The sequence below is a fragment of the Auxenochlorella protothecoides genome, assembly GCF_000733215.1.
Source record: "Auxenochlorella protothecoides strain 0710 unplaced genomic scaffold scaffold24, whole genome shotgun sequence".
Classification (NCBI taxonomy): Eukaryota; Viridiplantae; Chlorophyta; class Trebouxiophyceae; order Chlorellales; family Chlorellaceae; genus Auxenochlorella; species Auxenochlorella protothecoides.
The window spans coordinates 483753-506561 of record NW_011934249.1 but is presented as its reverse complement, the minus strand read 5'-3'; the positions used below and the strand labels follow the sequence as shown (position 1 = coordinate 506561).

At 66.9% G+C, this 22809-nt stretch overlaps 6 protein-coding genes across 6 annotated transcripts in view; 4 read left to right on the top strand and 2 right to left on the bottom strand.

The window, feature by feature from the left end:
* Nucleotides 1-557: 557 nt before the first annotated feature.
* F751_2580 (Arf-GAP domain and FG repeat-containing protein 2) lies at nt 558-2751 on the top strand (the record flags this gene model as incomplete). Its single annotated transcript, XM_011400332.1, has 5 exons — nt 558-653; nt 753-1001; nt 1175-1338; nt 1461-1872; nt 2056-2751. The coding sequence occupies 5 exons, from the start codon at nt 558-560 to the stop codon at nt 2749-2751; spliced, it is 1617 nt and encodes a 538-aa protein (XP_011398634.1).
* Nucleotides 2752-3137: 386 nt separating this feature from the next.
* On the bottom strand, nt 3138-10423 carry F751_2579 (Anaphase-promoting complex subunit 1; the record flags this gene model as incomplete). Its single annotated transcript, XM_011400331.1, has 13 exons — nt 3138-3208; nt 3354-3495; nt 3645-3839; nt 3930-4328; nt 4644-4813; nt 5101-5365; nt 5608-5682; nt 5801-5934; nt 6150-6481; nt 6652-6761; nt 7032-7143; nt 7356-8373; nt 8632-10423. 13 exons carry the CDS (start codon nt 10421-10423, stop codon nt 3138-3140), a joined length of 4815 nt encoding a protein of 1604 aa, XP_011398633.1.
* Nucleotides 10424-10644: 221 nt separating this feature from the next.
* On the top strand, nt 10645-11119 carry F751_2578 (Acyl-CoA-binding protein; the record flags this gene model as incomplete). The annotated part of the gene is made up of 2 exons (XM_011400330.1): nt 10645-10900; nt 11067-11119. The coding sequence occupies 2 exons, from the start codon at nt 10645-10647 to the stop codon at nt 11117-11119; spliced, it is 309 nt and encodes a 102-aa protein (XP_011398632.1).
* A 681-nt stretch (nt 11120-11800) lies between these two features.
* On the bottom strand, nt 11801-12085 carry F751_2577 (hypothetical protein; the record flags this gene model as incomplete). Its single annotated transcript, XM_011400329.1, has 1 exon — nt 11801-12085. One exon carries the CDS (start codon nt 12083-12085, stop codon nt 11801-11803), a length of 285 nt encoding a protein of 94 aa, XP_011398631.1.
* An 860-nt stretch (nt 12086-12945) lies between these two features.
* On the top strand, nt 12946-19878 carry F751_2576 (putative cation-transporting ATPase; the record flags this gene model as incomplete). The annotated part of the gene is made up of 18 exons (XM_011400328.1): nt 12946-13013; nt 13244-13382; nt 13524-13682; nt 13877-14190; nt 14302-14410; nt 14621-14708; nt 14827-14971; nt 15166-15311; nt 15473-15606; nt 15756-15852; nt 16072-16331; nt 16556-16610; nt 16768-16921; nt 17186-18485; nt 18771-18968; nt 19180-19242; nt 19386-19515; nt 19679-19878. The coding sequence occupies 18 exons, from the start codon at nt 12946-12948 to the stop codon at nt 19876-19878; spliced, it is 3759 nt and encodes a 1252-aa protein (XP_011398630.1).
* Nucleotides 19879-22204: 2326 nt separating this feature from the next.
* F751_2575 (hypothetical protein) overlaps nt 22205-22809 on the top strand; it is a gene marked incomplete at both ends in the record, with an annotated part of 3191 nt that continues 2586 nt past the window's right edge. Inside the window, 2 exons of the mRNA XM_011400327.1 lie at nt 22205-22251; nt 22591-22768. Of these exons, the coding sequence (XP_011398629.1) occupies nt 22205-22251; nt 22591-22768 (225 nt within the window). The remainder of the gene's footprint in view (nt 22252-22590; nt 22769-22809) is intronic.

The following is a 22809-nucleotide window of genomic DNA, read 5'->3' as shown; positions in this document are numbered from 1 at the left end:
ATTCGTCCCCCCGTCCGAGAGACACCGTCGATCCTGACGAGTCAGCGACTCCGGGCGCGTAGAGCAGGTGTCTTCACCCCCTTCACCCCAGCAGCGCTCCCTTGCTGCTTCGTTGATACTTGGTCTTGAATTCTTCTCCGACTGCCGCATGTGCGTGCAAATTTGTCGCGCCTGCAGTGTCCTCCACCATGGGATCCCGACAAGATGCGAAGCTGGAGAAAAAGATCAAGGATCTGCTTCGACAGCCCTATAACCGGCGATGTGTCAACTGTGAAAGCCTGGTGAGTACTGGCTGCTGCATTACGGCCCATGGTCTGCCCGCCATACCCCGTGCACCTCGATCTCACTGGGTTGCGACTCCTGATACACACAGGGCCCCCAGTATGCACTCCCCAGCTTCAACATCTTTGTGTGCACAGTGTGCAGCGGTGTCCAGTGAGTGGGGGCGCATGGCAGGGCCATCGCCACTCCATTCCTCGTCAAGGGGCCTGTATGACTCCGGTATGACCCATGCCCGAAGTCACATCCGCTCATTGTTTGATTTGAACTTTCGCCCCATGTGCAGCCGTGAGTTCGGTCACCGCGTGAAGGGCATCTCTGTTTCCCGATTCACCCCTGAGGAGGCAGCAGCGTTGGAGGAGGGCGGCAATGGGGTGAGGCGGCGGGAGTTCAGGGTCCAGGGCAGGACTATGGAGTGGTGGGGCGCCCCTGCTGCCAGGGCCTTACGATGCCCACCTCTTTCCGATGCACAGGCCTTTGCTGCCGAGTACCTGGCCACCTGGCAGGCTTCTACCCTGCCCAAACCCACCAACCGGGTCCCGGCCAAGATCAAGGAGTGGATCCAGGTGGTGTTCCAGGAGCAGCGATTCAGGGGCCCCCCAAAGAAGGCCTCCTCGCCGCAGCAGCGTGCACCCTCCCTGGGTCAGGAGGCTAAGCCAGCCCTTTTCAAGACCCCGTCGGCTGGCCGGTCCCCTGCCCCCCTGTCTACCTCAAATGGCAACGTAAGTAGCTGATGTTGCATTGGTTAGACCTGATGCAGACGGCATGCTTGCCAGTGCTCGCTACGAGCCCAGCTGCCAGGGCCCCAGGCGCGAGAGGGCTGATCGGGATGGGCAACGGTGCTCTGCTTCAGCTCGTGCTCCAACAGTATCCCCCTTCCCTGCCCTCCCTCCAGGGCCACGCCGCCGCCGCTTCGCCGGACTCGGCGGACCGCAGCAACGGCGACGCCTCCCACGTCATCGAGCGACGCCTCTCGGATGTGCTGGGCCTGAGCATGCCGAAGCTGAGCGTGAGCGAGGTCCACTCCCCCGCAGCCTCCCCAGCCCCAGCCACTGCAAGGTCAGACGGTGCCGGCTCATCTCGCTGGTGGCCCGGGGGGAGCTGCACGAGGTGACCATGCCGACACCTGATGGGCCACCAACCCACAACCAGCTCACTAGACATGCCATGCGCACTCGCAGTTCTGCGGAAGCCCGGCTGCCCGCCGCTGCACCGGAGCGCGGCAGTCTCCTGGACCTGATGTCGGGGTTCTCGCCAGTGGGAGCCCAGGCCTCGGGGGTGCATGGGGAGGAATCTTCCCCCTGGGCGGCATTCGACGACGATGTGGGCGCCGGCGGCCCTCCCGCGCCGACCGAGCATGTCCCGGAGCCTGCCGAGGCACCCCCGCAGACCGCAGCCGCGCCACTGCCCTCGCACGAGACGCACGGTTGGGAGGCGTTTGGCGAGGATGCCGGCAAGCCTGCCGCGGCAGAGCCGGCGCCGGCGCCACACACGCTGCCGGTGCCTGCACCCGCGGCCACCGTGCCTGTTCCGGCGGCTCCCCCGGTGCCCAGCCCTCCGCCAAAGCCGGCGCCACGGCCGGAGGTCCCGCTGGTACGTGGCGGGCCACTCTGCATGGCTCCCTGAGACTGCGTGGGTGCGGCATCTCACTCGGCCAGCGTGCCTGCAGTGCCCTGGTTGGGCTGCTGCGTCGTCGAGCCACTTGGCTTGGCAGCCAGCACCCCGTCGCGTTGCTCACACAACCTTCCCCTTTTCTCTCCTTCAACTCCCCGCCAGGACGTCTTCTACCCCGAATTTGATGTCATCCGCGCCACGGGGCGCCTGCCCAACGGCCGACCCGTGCCGCCCCCCGGCTACCCCGTCCCCTCCGCCCTGGGCCCTGGCGCCCACGGCGCGCCCGCCCCCGCCTACAACCCCGCCCAGGCCGCTCTGGCGGCGCAGTGGGGTGGCGTGGCGTCGCCGCCGCGCCCCGGCCCCACGGTCCTCATCCCCAGCCCGACACGGCCCAGGTCCAGCACCCCCTCCCCCATCAGCAGCACCTACCTGGTGTCCTCCAGCGGCGGCGGGTCGGTGGCGGGGGCGCGCTTCCCGCCCTCCACCAGCAGCAGCCTGGGGAGCGGGGCGGGGCACGGCTGGGGCCAGCCCGTCTCGACCCCGGCGGCCGGCGTGCCGTGGTACGCCGCGCCCGCCGCGCCGGAGGGCTTCCCCGCCTCGGCCGGCCCCGTCAGTTCCTTCCCCGCGCCCGCCGCCCCCACCGCCCCCGCCCCCGCCGATGTCTTCTCGGGCCTGGCCGCTGGAGCACGCCCAGCCTTCCCGCAGGCGCCGCCGCCGGCCAAGGCGCTGCCCCCACGCCCCTCCAGCCGGAACAGCGACTCGGCGGCGCACACGCTGTTCGGCCGCTCCTCCTCCCTTTACGACCTGGACGCGCCCCAGGCCCCCCAGCCTGCGCCCAGCGGCAACCCCTTTGCTTAGCGCGCCCAGCGGCAATCCCTTTGCTTAGTGCGCCGACCTTGTGAGTAGGGCTCGTCGAGCCCCGTGTGACGTCCTCCCTCCCCCTGATCCCTGCCCTGCGTGGAATGCTCGAGGCCCCTCCATCGACCCTCAGGTCCCCCATCGATGCTGCCGGTAATGTTCATCACTTGCGTGTGAGCAGTTGCGAGCATCGCAAGCACCTGGCGCTCACCAGTTCTCTTCTTCTGGAATCGTGCCGGGGTGGCAGGCAGGGGCAGGTCGCGGGGGGAATTGGGGTCGGGCAGCCCATAAGCTTGCAGGTTTGTGTGCACAGGGGTTGCTTGATCTTAAAACCATAGTGGCACCCGGCCATTGAGTGAGGGGCCCGTGCCGAGCCTGCCCTGCCGTCACCGGAGTTGGAGGAGCGCCTCGGGCCTCACCACAGGTTGCCACGCCTCTGCCTCTACCAGGCTTAGGCCTGCATGTGTGGGTGTAAGGGGGTCTGAGCAGGGCTTTGGTGGGCATGCAGGGGTTGGGGTGGTGGACGCGAAGGGATCGCCGTGCCGTCGAGGCTACCAGTTCCCCTCCACCCTGGCAGCTCCACCCCGGCTGTGGGCTGGCACCTGGGTCGTGGTTTGCTTCACCCTGCGCGGCCGTGAGGCGCTGGCCGAAGCCGGACGTCAGCAGCGAGTGCCGCATGGCTGCGCCAAGGTCTGACGCAGTGGCTCCATTCCGGCTCGGGCCGCCTGGCCCGGTTCGAGCCGCCTGCAGGGACAGAGTATGCCCGTGCCTTCGTGAAGCGACCAGAGAATGTCGCTGCGTCTCAGCCAGTGGAGCGCGGAATGCTGCTGGCACCCCTGGCACAAGCCACACTCTCATTGATGCCCTCCCCTCTGAGCCACCTGCCACCCCACCTGCAGCACTTCCAGGGCAAGGGGCAGGCTCTCGCCCACGTCGCCCTGACCCAGGGTGGCCAGGAGGGAGCCGCGGGCCCATGCCGCCCATTCACCCTTTCCTTTCGGGTCCCTGGGCGCCAGCCAGGCGGCCACCCAGTCCTCGGCGCCCTCGTCGTCGCACAGCTCGGCGGCAAAGGCGGCGACCCAGGGCAGCTCCCCGTACCGCCGCGCGAGGTCGGCGAGGCGGCGCGGCGCGGCGCGCCCAGCCCCGCCCCTCCCCGCCCGCGCCAGCAGCGAGCGCACCCCGCCCGGGTCGTCCGCGTAAGGCAGCGCACAGCCCGTGCCCTGCACCCACACGTACCGCCGGCGGTACAGCGCGCGCAGCGCGGCGCCGGCCAGGCTCTGCCGGTGGTACCGCGGGCCGTCCACGCGCAGCTCGGCCACCCGGGAGCCCGCCGGCAGCAGGCCCGGGGCAACGAGGGCGTGCCGAGGCGGCGAGATGTGCCCCCCGGCGCCGCCCTTTCCAGCCAGCTGCGCGTCCAGGAGCTGGAGGGTGGGGGTGCCCAGCGCCGTGGCGCCGGTGCCTTTCTCTTCTCCGGCCAGCGTGAGGGTCAGGGGCACATAGACCGGGACCCCGGAGCGCACGTCCAGCGCATTCAGGCAGCGTGGCTCGGCGGCCATCGCGTACAGGTGCCGCAACGCCTGGGATGAGAAGGGGATTGGAGGGGGGAGCAAAGGACCAGTGGATGCAAAGGCGGGGGGGGGGGGAAGGAGTCATGCCTGGGCGGCTTAGCAGGGGGCAGCAGGGATGCATCATCGTGCGGGTGGCACAAGGAGGGTGCTGCGAGCACGGGCATCATGCCCGCCAGCCTTCCTCCTGACAGTCCACACCCGGTGCCCGAGCAAGCAACCAACACCCTCCTCCCCTCCAAACCCCTCCGAGACCTGGTGGGAGGCGCGCTGGTCCTGACTCGAGAGGGGGAATGGCGGCAGCACAGCGCAGAGCAGAGAGGCCACGGCCAGCGGTCGCGTGCCAAAGGTCAGCCGCCCCTGGCCCAGGAAAAGGAAGCCCAGGGCCATGCCGACGGCGGTGTGCGCCCCGTAGGTCAGGCTGGAGCTCGGCGCGCGGGTGGGGCCGGGGGGAAGGGCGTTCGAAGGGGAGTGGGGGGCAGAGCGCAGCGACAGACCTGCAATGTGCTTGTGGCGGTGGTGGTGGGTGCATGCCAGGTGAGGCATGGAGGTGCATGCAGGGGTCAGCTACCCCAGGCTGCAGGCATGAGTCTTGTCAGGGCGATGCAGCAGGAGGATACATGATTGATGTGGAGCGTTAGAGTCCCTGCACCTCCGCTTGGCTGCTTGGCTGGTGCGGCGACGAGTCTCTTGATGATACATGCACGGGGCTCGCAGGGTAGACCCACCCATTTGCTCTTGAGCACCCAGGAGTCCTTGGATCTCATCCCGCCACACCCCTCACCCCTGAGGAGGCCCAGGGTGGCCGAGTGCCCGCTCCCAGCCATGACGATAGCCAAAGAAAGCGCGAGCACATCCACGGCCTCCTCCACGTGCACGCGCCCGAGCGCCCAGCCCTGGCGATCGGGGTTCAGCTCCGGGATGGCGGCCTTGAGGCGCAGCAGGCCCTCCAGCCTGGAGCGCAAGAGGCCGGCGGCAGCCGCGCTGCAGCTGCCGGCGTGGCGCAGGCCGACGGCGAGGCACGCGCCCGCGATGCAGGAGATGTGTGCCTGTCGTGCGTGATGGGTGCGGGGGGGTGACAGGCAGAGGTGCGATGGCTCTTCACAGAACATGAGCACAGCATCCACTTTTGTGTGAGAGGAACTGGCCCTCATGACATGATCCAGCAATATGTCCAGCCACTCTTCGAGCACTCCAGCATGGCTTGAACTGTTCTACTGCACCCATTCGCGCACCCACCATTCTCCCGCGCACATTCAACCGAGTTTTGCGATTCCCTCGTCCAACACACCTGACACACAGCCTCCGCATCCTCCTTCCTGCGTCGGGCGGCCCGCCCCACCCCCAGCATCTTGCTGGTGTCAAACTGATGGTTGGGAGGCGCGAGGGTTTGTTGCAAGGAGTGCATACGACATGTCGCACTCACCACCATCAAAGTCCAGCGCATGACTGCTTGCAGGCATTCGCAATCTCCCCAGCCACACCTGCAAGATGCGCGGCAACTGCTGCATCACCCAGTCCTCGGCAGGAGTGATGCCGGACCACATGACCAGGGCACGCATGGCCACCCGCAGCAAGAGGTGCTGCGGTCTCACAAAGTCCAGCTCGAACAGCGACTCTGTGGTGAGGTTTGGGCCAGTGGATCTGCGTCACCCAAGGGTAAGCATTGAATAGGCCAGGGCCATGCTATACAACATGAGTAGATCACCTTGTGAAGCTTGCAATGCGTCTTGATCTCCCCCCCTGGCTCGTGCAAGCATTCCACTTGCAGCTGACCAGATTCCGGATCCACTGACACAATGCGTCACCAATCTCTTTCCACGTCCCCTCCACCTGGCATGGCAAAGCGCGCGGCCGCGGCGGCGTCGTCGGTCTGCAGGTGGGCCAGTCCCAGCGCCAGGGTTGCCGCCGGGCAGCTGGTGCCCAGATCCAGCAGACCCCCTTCCATCACCGTCAGCGGCGAGGCCTGAGCCGCGGCGATGTCGGCGGCCACGCTCCCCCCCGCCTGGCGCTGCGCGCCGCCTGCCCGGCCCTGCGCCGCCGGCGCCGAGACTTGGGCCTGGAAGAGGTCGGGAGCGACGCCGAGCTCCGCGCCGGGCGCCTGGGGCTTGCCAGGCCTGCGCCGGCCCACGGTGCCTTCCCTCATCCCCCCAAGCATCAGCCGACTGGCGTGAAGGGGAAGGTGGATGGGAAAGGGGTGGAGCTGGGGGGCGGGCGGATGTGCATCATGTGGCACGCGAGGCTGCGCTGCCTGAGAGGGCAGCGAAGCCCATTCCGTCAAGGACAGACACTCACCCCCCAGCTCCACCCCACGCACGCAAGCATGCATGCGCACCAGAGGCGGGTGTCCAGGTCCAGCTCAGCGTGACCAAGCGCCTGCGTGCCCTTGCTCAGGTGGATGAGTCCCAGGGCCAGGCCGGCCGCCAGGCTGTATGCCTCTCGGTCCTGCGGTCGAAAGAAAGGGGGGAAGGGGGTTGTGGGGGATGAAACATCGGAGACGCCCTGCACACATGCTAGAGCAGGCCTGACTGCAGAGTGAGCCGCAGACGCTGTTGCCCCGAGCAGCGAACAGACATTAACTCGTGGTAGGAATGATTAAGAACTGGATCTCAGAATCGACGGTGATGGCAGACGGCATTGCCGATGCTCAAAGGCAGCCACCCAGCTCCCCGGCTCACTTGACACAGGCACCAGAGCCCCCATTCACTCCCTCACCTCGCTCCTGCGCTGGGTGTGGGGGCGCTCGGCGCCCTCTGGCTGGGGGCCGGCCGCATCCACCGCGCCCATGGGCCGCTCCAGCTCCGCCATCACCACCTCCGACATCACCCTGTCAGGTCCGGGAGGGATGGGGAGTTGCAGAACGATGCGCCGGGGAAACTGATGCGGCCACTCGTGGGGCCTGCGCTCCCAGGGCGGTGCCACGGCTGCTCATGCCCCGACCAGCTGGCCGTTGCCCTCGCGATTGCAATCCCTCGGCTGGTATGGTATGGAGGCACACCCCACCCACCCCACAGCGGCCCCCGGCACCGCCTGCCACACCCTGACACGCGCCTGTGGCAGGAGCCAAGGTGCACCAGGCCCAGGCCGATGAGCGCTGCGCCCTGCACCGAGGCCGGGATCTCCAGGTCCGGGTAGGTGCTGGGGTGGCGGCTGGGGAGGTGGAGCAGCAGCATCTTGGACACCGCAGCGTCGCGCAGGCCGCGCCTGGAGGCGGCCATGCCCAGGAGCACTGCCAGGATGGTGGCTTCGTGCCCCTGGGCCAGGTAGCGGTACAGGTCGGTGGCCGCCAGGCAGCCCAGGTGCCCCGCGACGCCCAGGCCCAGCAGCAGGCCGGCGTGGGAGTAGGAGGGCGCGGGCGGGTTGTGGTAGGCCACCCAGGTGCGGCCCAGGGCCCCCGCCGGGCCCGCGGCGGGCACGAGGCTCAGCCCCGCCGCCGCGCCGGCGTGGAACTCGGGCCACGCCGTCTCCGCGGCTGCGGCGCCGCCCCCGGGGGCCGGCGGCGCGGCGGACAGGTCCAGCCCCACCACCGCGCCGTTGCTGCCCAGCAGGCGTGCCGCGAGGCGCAGCGGCGCCACCTCCAGCGCCTCGGCGTGGGAGGGCCGGCGCGAGGCCAGCCCCGCCGCGCCGCGGCCGACGCACAGCGCTGCGGTGCGCGTCGCGGAGACGCGGATCCAGGCCTGCACGGCGGCGGAGGGGCCGCCCTCTGCGCCGGTGTCGTCGCCCGCGGCGTCGGCCGGCAGGTCGGCGGGGGCATCGGAGGACAGCAGGCGCGTCACCTCCTCCAGCCGCCGGTCCCTGCCGAAGCGCAGTAGCGGCCTTGGGGGCGGGGGGGTGGCGGTTTGGGGGTTCCCCATGCTCGCCGCCAGCCCGGCCTCGGTGGTCTCGATGGAGCCCTTAGCTCCCGGCCTGGCCTCGACGCGGGCATGGAGGGGGAGGACTGCGGGGTCGCAGGCGCCCCCGACGCGGCCCCTGCCCTCTCCCGGGAAGTCGTCGAGCGCCCCTGCGTCCGCCTTTGCACCCGCTGTCGCCGCATGGTTGGCCGCAGCGTCCAGCCGCCCTGGAGAGGTGTGGATGAGGGAAGTTTGTGGGTTAAAGGGCTGGACAGACACGGTCCTCATCTCCTCCAGGAGCACAACAGGTCCACCACTGCCTCAGAGAGGGTCATTTCATGAGAGGGCATGGTCAGCCCCTGCACGGCGTGGGCTTGCTCAATCCAGGACACGCTCCAGCACAGAAGGCGTGCTCCCGCATCAGCCCCCCTTGGCTCAAAACTTGTCGATCAATCCACCCTGACCTCCTCCCACACCCAGCGCACCTATGAGGGTCAGGGCTGCGGGGTCCCAGCCCTGGTGCAGGGACATGACGCGGCAGATGCGCGCCGCCTGGAGGAGGGGCAGCCGCACCTCCAGGCGCAGCTCCTGGAGCCGCGCCGGGGTCCAGCCGCGAGCGCCCAGGGTCCCCATGGCCCGCGCGCACGCGGCCGCCAGGACCTCCCGCGGCCCTTGCGCGGGCGCGGTGGCCCCTGGCGGCCCGGTCAGAGACGCCGCGGACCCCAGGGCGAGGTAGGCATCCAGGACATCCACGCTGGCAGCCACGCTGCGGCTGCGACGCTGGACGAGCACGGGAGCCGGGAACGACGGAGTCCCCGCCCGCGAGCCGTCGACTCCGTCCAGGGCCGCCGCCAGCGCGGCTGCCAGCGAACCCGGCACCGGTGGGGGGAGGCTGCTTTGTTCGGCCAGGGCGCGCGCGGCCGCGTGCAGGCGGGGCGCGGCACGTGCGCGCAGCGTGCACAGCGCGCAGTCCTCCGCCACGGCGTGCAGGGCGTCCACCAGGGCGCCGGCGAGGGCCGTGGTCTGCGCGCTGGGAGGGGTGTCGTGTGCTGGGTGGATCGTCCCGCTGTCCCTAGGCTGAAGCGGAGCTATCGGCAGGCTGGCTTGCGCTGGGCCCGCCCATCGGCATCCAGGCGGTCCAGCCAGGGGGAGCGCCGGGGCCGGGACCAAGCCAGGGTGCCGGTGCGTTGGGGCGTCTGAAGCCCCGTCCCTTGGTCCCGCCGCGCGGCGCCCTCGGCGGGACGTGGTGCCGGCCAGGCGAGGGCGGCGCGGCACAGCGCCGCCAGCTCCTCGTCCGCGGTCCTGCCGGGGACTCTTGGACCTGTGGAGTGTGGGGCCGGTGGGTTTGTGGGCGGCGGGGTGGGCTTGTCGGGAGGAGTGGGAGGAGCATGGGCGGCGGCAAAAACCAGCTGGTTCGCGTTGCGTGGGGGAAGGAATCGCTGCAGTTCCCAGAGGAATGCGAGTCAACACTCGCATGGCCCTCCACCCTCTACACCCAAGCGCGACCCGAAAGGGTGGGCATTGACATGCATGGGCACCTCCCCTTCCCGTGCAGGCCCAATTCCCCCACGGCCCACACAGAATGCTGCTCCACCGCTCACCCAGGGCCTGCAGCCAGGTGGTCTGCAGCTCCAGCCCGGCGCCGTGGCCTGCGGCTTCAGCCACCGCCGCCAGCGCAGCGGCCACCGCCGGGCAGCTGGGGCGAAGGTGGAAGCTGACGCGCAGTCGTGTGCCGCCGTCCGTCGCCATCGTGACCTCGCATCCCGCCGGGTCAGCGATGGCAGTCACGCTGCGCCGACCAGATTGCCGCCCGGGCAGGCACAGCCGCGCCAGGTGGTGCCGGGGCCCGGCCAGCGCACGCAGCGCGCCCGTGCCTGGTTCCAGCACCAGCACGCAGCGCCGTGCGGGAGGAACGGATGAAGGATCGCCGCCGCGCAGCGCGTGCGGGGCGTCCTCCAGGGGTAGCGCCGTGAGGGCGGGGCGCTGGGTGGCTGTCGCGCCGCCGGGCCCCCGCAGCCCCGCCAGCATGGTGAGCGTGGCGCGGTGGGCGGAGTGCAGGCACAGAAGGGGGGCGACGCCGTCTGTGTCGTGCGCCAGGAAGCAGGCAGAGGGGGAGGTGGGGGTGGAAGGGGTGTCCTCCCACACCAGGCGGCACTGGACTGGACTGGGGTGGTCCGCGCCGCCGCCCGCCACGTCCCCGGCCTGCCACGCCGGCGGGCGGTCCCTGCTTCCGGGGTTGAACGCTAGGGGAGACAAGTGGCCGTTGGCCAGTCGCATGGGGGCCCTGGGGGGTGGTTTTAAAGTGGGGGAATCAAAGTGAACATGGATCTGTGTATGTGTGAGTGCTGGCGCCTGGGTCATCAGGGTCAGGCGCCCGACATCGACGAACCGCGCGCGATCGAGATACGCGGAACCATCGCCCTAATGGCTGGTCCAGGACCCAGGACGATGGAAGAATCGATGCCAGAATCATTGTTTGTATTTGTATCTCGATCGATATGTCGAGCGATCTGGACGCCCGCTTCAAGAAGGCCGTGTGGCTGATCCGGAATGGGCCTCCCAGGCCCGGCACCACCAACGACACCAAGTTGGCGTACTACGCCCACTTCAAGCAGGCCACGGAGGGGGATGTGAGGGGCGACCAACCCTGGGCCGTCCAGTTCGAGGCCAGGGCCAAGTACGACGCCTGGGCCAAACTGAAGGGCATGAGCGGCGACGAGGCCAAAGCCAAGTACATTGCGCTGCTGGAGGAAGGTGAGCTGGATGGTGCCAGGGCGGGTCGGTGTGCGAGGGTTGGAGAGGGCTGCTGGGTCTCCCATTCAGGGCGTTGGTGTTGTGCGGGCCGGCCGCTTCCAGCCGTCCCCTGTCGCTCCTTCCCCACAACAATCTGCATAAACACTGCCCCAACTCCCATGACCAGGGGATGCTGCATGGGAGAACCATCTCGCACTCAAGGACTACCCAGATCCGTGACCGAGCCCACCACCACGCTCAACTTCCCATCACTGCCTGGCACCCAATGTGCCCACCTGTGGGTCGAGGGGGTGCCGGCAGCGGTGTTCGGCATGGCCGAGGTCAGAGCGGCGGGACAGGGCAGGAAACCCTCCGGGGTCCTGCAGGGCGTGGCTCCTCTGCCGGCTGGTTGCTCCTGGTCTCCGACCAACTCCCAGACCGCCGCTCTCCCCTGTGTGTGAGGCATTCATGTGACCGTTCTCTGTGGGTTTGAGCAAATGTCATTGTAACCTTTTGCACCCCGGAGGGAGACCCTCGACAGTCTAGGTCATGGGCGGCCGCACCAGCTTGCCTGCCAAGAGCAAGAGTCAAGAATCGCACGATTCGAGCCAAGTCATGCCCATGAACACCTCCCAAACACCCCTGCACCCCAGCGGCGTCACAATCCCTGCCTGGGAATCGGAGGTTACGATCCAGTGGCACTCGTGGGTCGCCCAGAGGATGTCGTGGCCGGTTCCAGGCACAAGGACAGTCCTGGGAACATCCAGGGGGTGCTCCAGGAGGAGCGGGGGGTGCGCCTCCTTGTCCTGCACACACTGGGAGGATGGAACCTTACATGACTTCATTTCTGGTATGCAGGGCAGACACCGCTCTCCCAGCATTAGATCACAACACGCAGCAGCGGCTCGGCCTGCCTCAACCTCAACTCACTCCGAGGAGCAGCAGGCCCAGGGGTGTGGGAAATACGGTCGTGTAGCCATGGGGGAGGGGCACTCGATGCTCTTCGCTGTCCAGGGAGTATAGGCTGAGCTGCGCTCTGGCGCACAGCAGCGCCAGCCAGGGGCGTGGGTGGGGCTCCAGATAAGGGAAGATGCACCATGTGGCATCGATCAGAGGGGAGGGGCAGGTGTAGGCGCTGCTCAGGAGCCCGCCGATGCGCCACTCGGCCCTGCCCGAGCGTGCAAAGTGGGGACTGGGTGGTAGCATGGGATCAGGAGGGCAGAGGGCTGCAAAGGCCAGCGCCCCGTCTGGCCCCATGTGCTGCGTCCCACCTGTTTTCATCCAGGATCAAGTACCCATGGGAGACGTCCGGGATGGTGGATCGCACGATTCTCGCGCCAGGCGCGGGTTCCGACCAGGCTGGCACGAGTCTGCCTTCCACTGCCCCGGAACCCATCTGGCTCCGAGCAGCAGCAGCCTCCATACCGCGATCAAGACATGTAAAAGATTTTGATTCCGTGCAGCATCGCAATACGCTGGCTGGGCCAACCTTAGGAGCGTTCTGTGCGCATGGCCCATTGCTACCAATGTCCCGACAGCGCCCATTTGAAGAATCAGCCCTGCCGTGCATGCGTTGCATTCTCCCCAACGACGATCACACCTTGAACAGTACAGCAGGGCTGCATAGTAAACGTAGCATGTTGATAAGGATGTAATCAGGTCACTTCAATGTATGCTTGGACAGGTGGTCATGGGTGATGAGAGACATAGTGCTGCTCATCAAAATGTTCCTTGTTTAGGATAAAAAACAAGACGAGGTTGGGAAAGGCCAGTCCAGTCTCAATATCCTCCAGATAATAATCTTCTCAGGAGGTATGTGAGCTCAGATACCCCAAAGTTGGGTGGTGACTTGGCGTGAGCCTCAGTGTTCCAAAGGACCGTGACCTTGTGGAACAAACCCCAGATCGGAGCGCGCGCTAAGGAACGCTGTTCAGAGTACCCTTCTCCTTACTATGTGGAACCCCTGATCAGGCAGTGCTAATATATTATCTGGAGAAGTCTCCCCTGATAGTCGTGGAACATCGCGCACCTGCCTGCTCACCGAGTCGCTGCAGCACCTCGGTGCGATGGCGCAGGCCGTATCGCTGGAGGCCAAGGAGTTGTCCAGTATCAGCTTCCTCAAACAGCGTCCTAGGTATGCATGGAAGGCATAATACCTTATTTGCTCATGCTGGGTGCGAGTGTTCTAAATTGTGTTTGGGAGCGGCCGGGAGAGGGTCACCAAGGCGGAGCCGACAGGGCCAACCTGCGTGGCCAACCAGAAACAACCATGCACCGCCAGATGTCATCGCTGCTCACGAATCCACCGATCAAACTTTTGTGACCTCCCAAAGCAATCCCTTCCCTCGCACCATGCCATGACAGGAACGTGCGGCTGGACCTCTGGCCCTTTGTTTGTGCCTACGTCGCGTGGAGTGGATATGTGCTCTGGCGCCTGGTCACCATCGGGACCGAAGGGTTTTACCTCATTCAGCTTGCTACATATGCCCTCCTGGCCATACACGTGCGCCGGGCCAGGGAGGGGTGCCCCGAGGCTGGCGGCAGGGCTGGGACTGAGCGACTGAGCGGGGCGGCATGTGGGAGGGCACGAACGGCGCAGAGTCACGACCTCAAATCACTCCTCCCAACACCCTGATCCCCACAGGCCGTGACCTTCCTGTCCGGGGTCTGGAGCGTCGGCAGCCAGGCTCGCCTGCGCTTCCGGCCGGCGGGGTCCATCTCGCAGGCCACGCATGTGCTGGTCGTGCCGCATGCGTTTGTGGGGACACGGGACATTGTCCCCCTGGAGCAAAAGGCCGATGCGGTGAGAGTCAGGGCGCAAAGGGCGGTGGGACAGGTGGTTTGCACCGCGCATGTGACACATGCATGTGGCAGGTGGATGGCGATCCACCCCCTTTGCGCCCTGCACCTTGCCGATCTGGGACTTGGGGTCTGAGCACGCCGCGCTCCTTCCCCCCGCCAATCTCACGCGCTCACACACACACACACGCACCCCAGGCCGGCGTGCCGCGCTACGCTTTCTCCTTCCGCAAGCTGCGCTTCGTGCACAGCGCAGACACCGGCGCCTTCACCAAGCTCAAGTACCCCTCTCATGACACGGTGGGCGCCTACCTCGCCGCCACGGGCCTGGGCAGCGAGGCCGCCACGGCCGCCGCGCTGGAGCGGTGGGGCGACAACCGCTTCGAGGTGCCCGTGCCCAGCTTCGCGGCGCTGCTGGCCGACCAGCTCATGGCCCCCTTCTTCTGCTTCCAAGTCTTCTGTGTGGGCCTCTGGGCCCTGGACGAGTACTGGTCTGTGCGGGGCGGGGGTCGGTGGGGCCGAGGGGGGGAGGGACTGTGCTTCGCCGGGGCCCGCAGGGGGTCACAGGATGCCCGTCGCCATCGGATCATGCACTGCATCGCCACCGTCGCTGCTCCCCGCAGGTACTACTCCCTGTTCACCCTCTTCATGCTGGTGACCTTTGAGTGCACCGTGGTCGTGCAGCGGCTGAAGAACCTGAATGACGTCCGAGCCCTGCAGACACCCAAGGAGGTGGGGGAGGGGAGAGCCAGTGGGGATGGAGTGGAACGAGATGACCTCGTGATCTCGTCGCATGGGAGACCGCGCTGGTGTTGGGCTTGCTGAGGACTGCTGAGCCACGAGGGGACCTGAGGACAGCAAGTTTGAGCATCCGTGCTGGCTGTAGTGCTCCGCGCATCGCTGGGACTGCTTGTGCACTGCCCATCCCCCATCCCCTCCCAGGCGCTCAGCGTGTACCGAGGGGGCAAGTGGGCCAAGATCCCGGGGGACAGCCTGCTCCCCGGCGACGTGGTTTCCATGCTGCGGGACGGTGGGTCGGCAGCTACGAGGCAGCTGGTGCTGCGTGCGGTGACCATCGAACTTGATGTGAGAAAGCCTAGGGTAAGCATGAATATCTTCCCCCCTTCCCCCCTCTGCGTGCCCTGCAGACAGCGGGAACGACCTGGTGGTGCAGGCCGACATGCTGCTGCTGGCCGGAAGCTGCATCGTGGACGAGGCGGTTCTCACCGGGGAGAGCACGCCGCAGTGGAAGAGCGCCATCGACGAGAACGACGAGGGAGGCGCCGAGGCTCGGTGAGGGCCCAGTGTGGTTGTGTGTGGGGGGGATGATGAGATATTCTGGTGTGGTGGAGTCTGAAGGGAGAGTGGATCCTGCATGTGATGCTCAGGCAGTACTGGTATTATTGCACCTGCCACGAAGTTTGGCGCTTACCCCAGCCCCAGCCTCCCAGTCCCACATCATGTCCCCCCTTTTCTCACCGCCAAAGGCTGTCCATCAAGCGGGACAAGGCGCACGTGTTGTTCGGCGGGACCAAGATCCTGCAGACCACGGGCGAGCGGGCCGCCAGGCTGAAGACGCCCGACAACGGCTGCCTGGCCGTCGTGCTCCGAACCGGCTTTGGCACCGCCCAGGGTGCGTGTAGTTTAGAGAAATGGCAGTTGGTGTGGGAGGGGAACTACTGCCAGTCTGGCTGCCTGGCGCGCCTCATGGGCAGGATTGCTTCAGCGTCCCAAATATGCAGCACTGGAGATGCTTCCCCACCCTTTCACCGGTCGCACTCTCCTCCCACCTAGGCCGGCTGATGCGCACGATCCTGTACTCCACCGAGAAGGTGTCGGCCAACAATGTGGAGACCTTCCTCTTCATCGCCTTCCTCCTCGTCTGGGCCATCGCCGCCTCCGGCTACGTCCTGTACTACGGCCTGGCGGTGCGCACTGCTGTGGCGCTTGATTGTTGATGGGGTGCTGAGGCTGGGTGATGTGAGTGCAGGGCAATCTCATAGGGGCCTCTTGGTGATCAGCTTCTCCCACCGGCGTACACCAATATACACCCAAACCCCTGCACTGAGCCGCACAGGACCCCAACCGGGATCGGTTCAAGCTGGTCCTGAACTGCATCATGATCCTGACCTCGGTGGTGCCCCCCGAGTTGCCCATGGAGCTTACCATCGCCGGTGTGTGTGTGTGTGTGTGGGGGGGGGGGTGGGCTGCAAATGTGGAAAAACAGAAGGAAATTGGGCATTTGAAGCACGGAAACGCGTGCGTGAGCAACTGCTCTTGTGGTCTTCCGGTCCCCAAGAACGCCCAGCCGTGTCTATTTTCCAGGGCCCAAAGCTCACACCTGAGCTCGCTTCATCCCCTCCCTCCTCCCATCCACCCCCCTCCCATCGCAGTGAACGCCTCGTTGCTGGCGCTGTCACGGCTGCGCATCTTCTGCACCGAGCCCTTCCGCATCCCGTTGGCGGGCAAGGTCACCACCTGCTGCTTCGACAAGACGGGGACCCTGACCAGCGACCACTTTGTGCTGGAGGGAGTCGTCGGCTGCGGCGCGCCCGAGGGGGGCCCCGAGCCGGAGGCAGGCGCGCTCCAAGATGCCAAGTCCCTGCCCAGGGCCACCGCCCGCGTACTGGCAGCCTGCCAGTCCCTGGTGCAGGTGAGGGAGTGGAGAATGGGATATTTAGGAAACTCTGAACGAGGGACGGGTTGACATTCAATATCCCCATGGCCTTTCAAGCTGAGATCGAGGAGTCTTTGCCCAACAGGTTGCCAGCAAGAAGCACCCTGCATGGGTGGGCATGCATGCTTACCCTCCTGTGCCCTCCCGGCCAGCCCAGCCCAGCCATGCTCAGGCACCAACCCTGCCGTGCCTTGCCACAGGTGGACAAGGAGACCATCGGCGACCCGCTGGAGAAGGTCGCCCTGGAGGCAGTTGGTGAGTCGGGACTGTTGGCCGGCACCTGCATTGCCAAATCTCTGCGCCATGTGCCGATGTGCTATCCCTGCCACCTTGGCGTCTCTGGCACATTCATTGTGCATAATCTCATCGATCAGTCTCCCTTGCCATCTCAACTCGTCCCCAACCACCGAAGGCTGGACCACGCTGGGCCAGCAGGGCGTGCGGTCCAAGGACGGGGGACCCAGGGAGACGGTCGAGATCGTGCATCGGTACGCTTTCTCCAGCACCCTCAAGCGCATGAGCACCCTTGTGGCCGTCGAGCCCGAGGGCGCCACCGCGACCAAGAGGTGAGCTTGACTTGTTTTGGATGGGGTTTAAGGATGGGGATTGGCTGCCTGACATGTCGATAGGCAAATGGCCGGCTGGGACAGGGTTTCCCTGCAACGCCATCGCCCACTCCTTGTTCACGGTCATGGGAACTGTGAAACTCTACGTCTGCATGTGTTCATTAACATACAAGCAGATTGTCCTGCCTGTTTCGAGCTCCCACCCCCCCCCTCGTGCATCCCAAACCTAAAAATACCTACTACCAACACACCCCTGTCGTGCAGCCACTGGGTGCTGACCAAGGGCGCGCCCGAGGTCATCCGCGGCGACCTGGCTGCAGTGCCACCGCAGTACGACGCGACGCACCGCCGCTTCGCGGCGCAGGGCGCGCGCGTGCTGGCGCTGGCCTGCCGCCGCCTGCCCGCCGGCCTGGCGGCGGCCGACCTGCGTGCGCTGCCGCGGGAGCGCGCCGAGGCCGGGCTGGACTTTGCCGGCTTCGCAGTGTTCCGCAGCCCACTGAAGCCGGAGAGCGAGCCGACGCTGGGCGCGCTGCGCGCCTCGGGCCACCAGCTGGTCATGATCACGGGGGACGCGCCACTGACGGCCTGCCACGTGGCGGCGGCCGTACACATCGTGGTGCGCCCTGCCCTGGTGCTCCAGGCGCCGGCGCCGGGCACGGGACGGGGGCGCAAGGGTGGCGAGGGGGGTGCCGCGGCCGGCGGCGACGCCGCCGACTCCGCCCTGCTCGCCACGCCGCCCCTGGAGTGGGTCAGCCCCGACGAGTCTCTGCGCCTGCCGTTTGACCCCGCTCTGGAGGCCGCCGCGGCGCTGGCGGCCGACCACGATCTGTGTCTGACCGGCGACGCGCTGGCGGCACTGGCGGCCACGGGCGCCGCCCCCGCCTACGTCCCCTTGACCTCCGTCTTCGCACGCGTGACGCCCGACCAGAAGGAGCTGGTTGTCAAGATCCTGCGTGGCGCTGGCCTGGGCGTGCTCATGTGCGGCGATGGGACCAACGACGTAGGGGCGCTTCGCGGTGCGCACGTGGGCGTGGCCTTGCTGGCGCCGCCGGAAAAGAAGAAGAAGCGGGGCGATGAGAAGAAGCGGGGCGACGACAAGAAGCGGGGCGAGGACAAGAAGGGGAGCAGGGCCTTGGCAGCAACGGCGGGGGCTCCATCGTCGGGTCCGGTCGCCGCACCAGCCGCGCCGGGTGCACCATCTCCACCCACCGCCCCCGCGCCGCCGCCCGGCCCGGGGGCCAAGATGCTGGAGGACATGGCGAAGAAGGGGCGGCCCATCACGCCCTTCATGCGCCGCATGGCAAAAGCCATGGACGATATGGCGGCTGCGCAGGCCGGGGCGGGGGACGAGGTGGCCATGGTCAAGCCGGGGGACGCGAGCATGGCCTCGCCCTTCACCGCCAAGCAGGGCAGCGTGGCGCCCTGCCTGGACATCCTGCGCCAGGGGCGGTGCACCCTGGTGACCACCATGCAGATGTTCAAGATCCTGGGCCTGCTCTGCCTCTCCTCTGCCTACTCCCTCTCCGTCATGTACATGGACGGCATCAAGCTGGGCGACATGCAGGTGGGTGGTTGAGGGTTGATTGTTTTTGAGGGCTCAGAGGTACGTAAACGTCCCTCGAAGTTGCCAAATGTGTGTGTGTTGTTGATGGGCAGTGTGGCTGTGTGCGTGGGGGGTTAGCGAGGTTCAGAGAACCTTTGCCCGCGACTCAGTACGGCAGAAGCTCTGCCCTCAGGGGCCGTGCAAGGGTCCCTACAAATGAATGCGCCTCTTGTCACTCCTCCTCCATCGTCTTCTCCTGCATGGTCGCCTTGTTCTCCAACACCCTGCACTCACCCCACCCGCCAGGCCACGCTGGCAGGCGTGCTGACGGCGGGCATGTTCTTCTTCATTTCCCACGCCAAGCCTCTGGCGACGCTGTCGCGCCAGCGCCCGCACGCGCGCGTCTTCAGCGCCTACACCCTGGTGAGCCTGCTGGGCCAGTTCGCGGTGCACATCTCCTTCCTCATGTTCATGCAGAGGACGGCGCACGCCATGATGCCGCGGGTGAGTGAGTGGGGCGGGGAATGGAGGCTGGGGTTGCACGGGGCAGTTAGGAAGAATGTCGTTTGAGGAGCGGGGAACGCGAATGAGGCAGGTTTGGGACCATCGGCGTATGGCCGGGTGGGGTCCAATGGTTGAGCCAGCGTATCGAGGGTCCCACAGACTTGCATTTCCCACATGCCAGGCAGAGATCTCCCTTATTGACACCACACAGGAGGAGAGGCAGGAGCCAGACTCGGAGTTCAAGCCCAACCTGATCAACACCATCTGCTTCCTGGTCAACTTCTCCATCCAGGCGGGTGCCCATGGTTGCTGCTCTGGTCTCTGATCAAGATGGACTCTGGCGGGGCAGAGCGTTATGAGGCCCAGATTGCAAAGTTGCACCCACCCCATCACGTCCCCGCCGTCCCACCCCTGCAGACGATGACCTTTGCAGTCAACTACGTGGGCGCGCCCTTCAACACGCCACTCCAGGAGAATCGCTTCTTCGCCCTGTCGGTCAACTGGAGCACGCTGGCCTATGTCCTGCTGGTGCTGGACCTGCCGAGGGGTGAGCAGGTTGCAAGCGCGTGTATGACGCATGGGGCGGCGCATCCGCAGGCCCAATGCAGGGCCACTTTCCTACAGCATCAAGATGAAAGGAGACCCTGGCTGGATGAGCCATTGGAGGGTATCCACTCCCCCCTCAACCCCACACATGCACATGCACGCAGGGCTGAGGACCTGGTTCTCCCTGGTGGCCATCCCCGCAGAGATGCAGGGCCAGCTGCTGGTGCTGGGCGGCTTGGCCTACCTGGCGGCGGGGACGATAGAAAGGATGGCGCGGGCGATGTTCCCTGCCCCCCTGGTGCCGGAGAAGGGGGGCCTGCACCGGTCCAGGACCCCCATGGGTCCCAGGAAGAAGCAGCAGTGACGCGTGTGGTGCGCAGAGCCTTGCCGAGGGGAGCTGAACGCGCGGCAGGCACCTCGGACTGTGATTATGTGGGGCGACATGCCGGCACTGGATCCACCCCCCCGAGGGGCCGTCCAATGCAGAAATTCGCTCATCGAGCGCGCTGGCTTGGTCCTTTGCGCAAGGAGATGCTCCTCAGGCCAATTCCGCACGCCAAAGTCATGATGCCACTGATGTGATCACGCCTACATATACAACTCGAGGAGTGGTTGGAGGTCCGTGAGGTGCCCATTCCAATCTGAGGGGTCCGGCGGTCTCGACCTTCCTCTGGCCTGCTAGATGCAAGCAAGTTGGGCGTCATAGAGTTAGAGGTTTATAATTGTGGCCCGCTGCATCGCCGCCAGAGCATGCGGACCGTGCATCGGCTACCATCGCGTTATAGCCGGTGAGGGGCCAGGCCAGGGACCGTTCCCAGGGATGCAGGCCTTGGGACCTCTATTACAATTACCCCCCCGGCTCGATTATGCTCCACAGGTGACGCTGCCTGCTGTCCCTGCCTGGGGAGGGCCTGCGGGGATCCCGCGGCAGGCTGCTTGAGGCGGTGAGGGTGGCCCATGGAACCACAGCCTCCCCCGCCAGGGAAGACACCGTCGTCCCTCCCAGAGGCGCACGTCTCCCCCACCAAGCCTCAAGTGATAAAAAAGGGCGGATTTAAGCTCAACATCCCCATCAGGCAGAAGACTCCTCAGAAAGGGTGAGCTCGGTGTGCATGATGGGGTTGGCGCTCCGCCCTTCGGGCACCCTCCTTGCCTTTCGACGCTGGACTGGGCGCCATCGCAGGCTCCCACATCCCCGATTCTGTCCTCGCATGTGATCCAGGAGCGCCAGGAAGCCTTCAGATGCCGTCCCTGCCCGAGCTGCGGCGCGGGCGTCAGCTGCAGGTATGGACCTCCCCTCGGCGCCGGCCCAGCCGAGTGGAGTCGAACCTCCTGCACCTGCAAGCGTCGCCCAGCCCGCAGCAACCCCGCCGCCCCAGCCCCAGCCGACGCAGCCCGCAGCAACCAGGCTGCCCCGGACTGCGCCGGCGCGGCCCGATGCAGCTCGGGACTCGGTGACCCCACCCGGCTTCCCGCCCGGCTGGGAATGCGTGAGCCAGTCCTCGGCGGCCAGGTCGGCGCCTACCCGCGCAGCGGCCGCCGCCCCAGACACGGGCCCTCCCAGCCTCCCACCCGGCATGGCCCCTGCAAGGGACGGCGCTCGGCCCGCGCAAGTCGAGTCGGGGCTCCCGCGCTCCAGCCGCCGCAGCGGGAGCCGGTCGCCTGTGGGAGGGTCGAGGTCATGCTCCATGGACAGGAGCCAATTGGAGGCGGCGCGGAGCCACGACCGCAGCAGGAGCCGCGATGACCGACGCAGAGACTCTGGGCGGGGGGGGGACCAGGATCCATCGCGATCCCCCGATCAGCGTCGGCACAGTGGTCGCTCGCGCTCCCCCGATCGTCGGGGGTGCGAACGACGCCCGTCGCCCAGGAGGAGCAGCGAGCGGGGCAGGAGCGAGCGAGGCGACCGCTACGGCAGGTCCAGCCAGATGCGGTGGGTGCCGAGGAATGGGCGAGGCTTGGAGGGTTGGCGCTGGCTGGCACTGTCATCTATGGCCACCTCCCTTGCCACACACTCAGAGGCACCATAAGCTAGAAGGCAGTACCCAGAACTTGGGGCCGGGGGGTTCTGGCAGGACGTGCCTTGGGCCGAGTTGCACCAGCCGGCCTGGGCTCCACATGCACCTCCCATGAACCCTCACCAAGGTTAGAGCCCTGGCTACTCGCAGGTCGCGGTCTCGCAGCAGGAGCCCGTACCATCGTCGGAGCACGCCCAAGAGGGATCGGTCGCGCAGCGGTGGCCGCAGCGAGGGCCGGCGGCGCGACGACCCGGCACCCTCCCGACGGCGCGGCGACGTGCCCCCTGCACGGCGGCAGCGGGAACCCTCGTCTGGGCGGGACCGGGGGTATCGAGACCGGTCCCCGGACAGGCGGCCAGACAGGGCCGAGGCGCAAAACCAGGCCTCAGCTCCTCGCGAACACTCCTCGGTTTCCCGTGGCGCAGACAGGCTGCTGGCACGGGCGCCGACGATTGTGCACCGAGACCCTGCCGCGGTGGAGCGCCGGGCAGGCCCCCACCGGACAGATCGAGGGGAGCCGGCGCGGCGGCCAGAGGAGCCGCGGCGGGATCGCGCCGCCCCCCCGGCCAGGCATGCTTCCCCCGAAGACCCCGTGTTCCTGCCCCCGTTGCCGCGCGCCGAGAATGAAGCGGCGGAGGGCCCCTCTCCCCCGAGCGCCAGACCTCTGAGGGAATGGGGGCCCAAAGCAGCAGCCTACTCTGGGCACCCCAGGCATCCGGGTGAGGAGATGTCCAGGGCGACTTCGGCGCTCCTCGCACCGCCCTCCCCTCGTGTGGACAACAGGTGACATGGATGGCTGGGTACATGGATGGCTGGGTACATGTATTGCCGTGGCCTACTGCGCCATGATGGCATGCCATGGGGCTTGACAGCTCCAGGCGGCAGGTCATGGAGAGGCTTGATTGCGCCTTGGGCAGCCCTCTGCTGTCTGAGGCAGCCCAGGGCCACAATTGAGGGTTCTCAGGTGCAGCACTGGTTGACGAGGCACTCTTCCTTCACACACCACATCATCAGCACCCTTCCTTCACTCATGCCCGTCCCCTGCACATCCACCCCAGCCTGAAGAAGCTGTGCCAAGGACAGGGGCTGGAGTATGCCCGCGCCCCGGCGGCGCAGCTGGCGTCCATGCTCCTCGTGCTGAATGAGCGCCTCGCGGAGCAGAGTGCCGCGGAGAGCTGGGATGCGCAGGAGGAGGAGTGCCAGGCGCTGCTCCTCGCCGCGGGGCTCGTGGTCAAGGTGGGTGTGATTTTTTTTTTGGGGGGGGGTGGGGGGGAGGT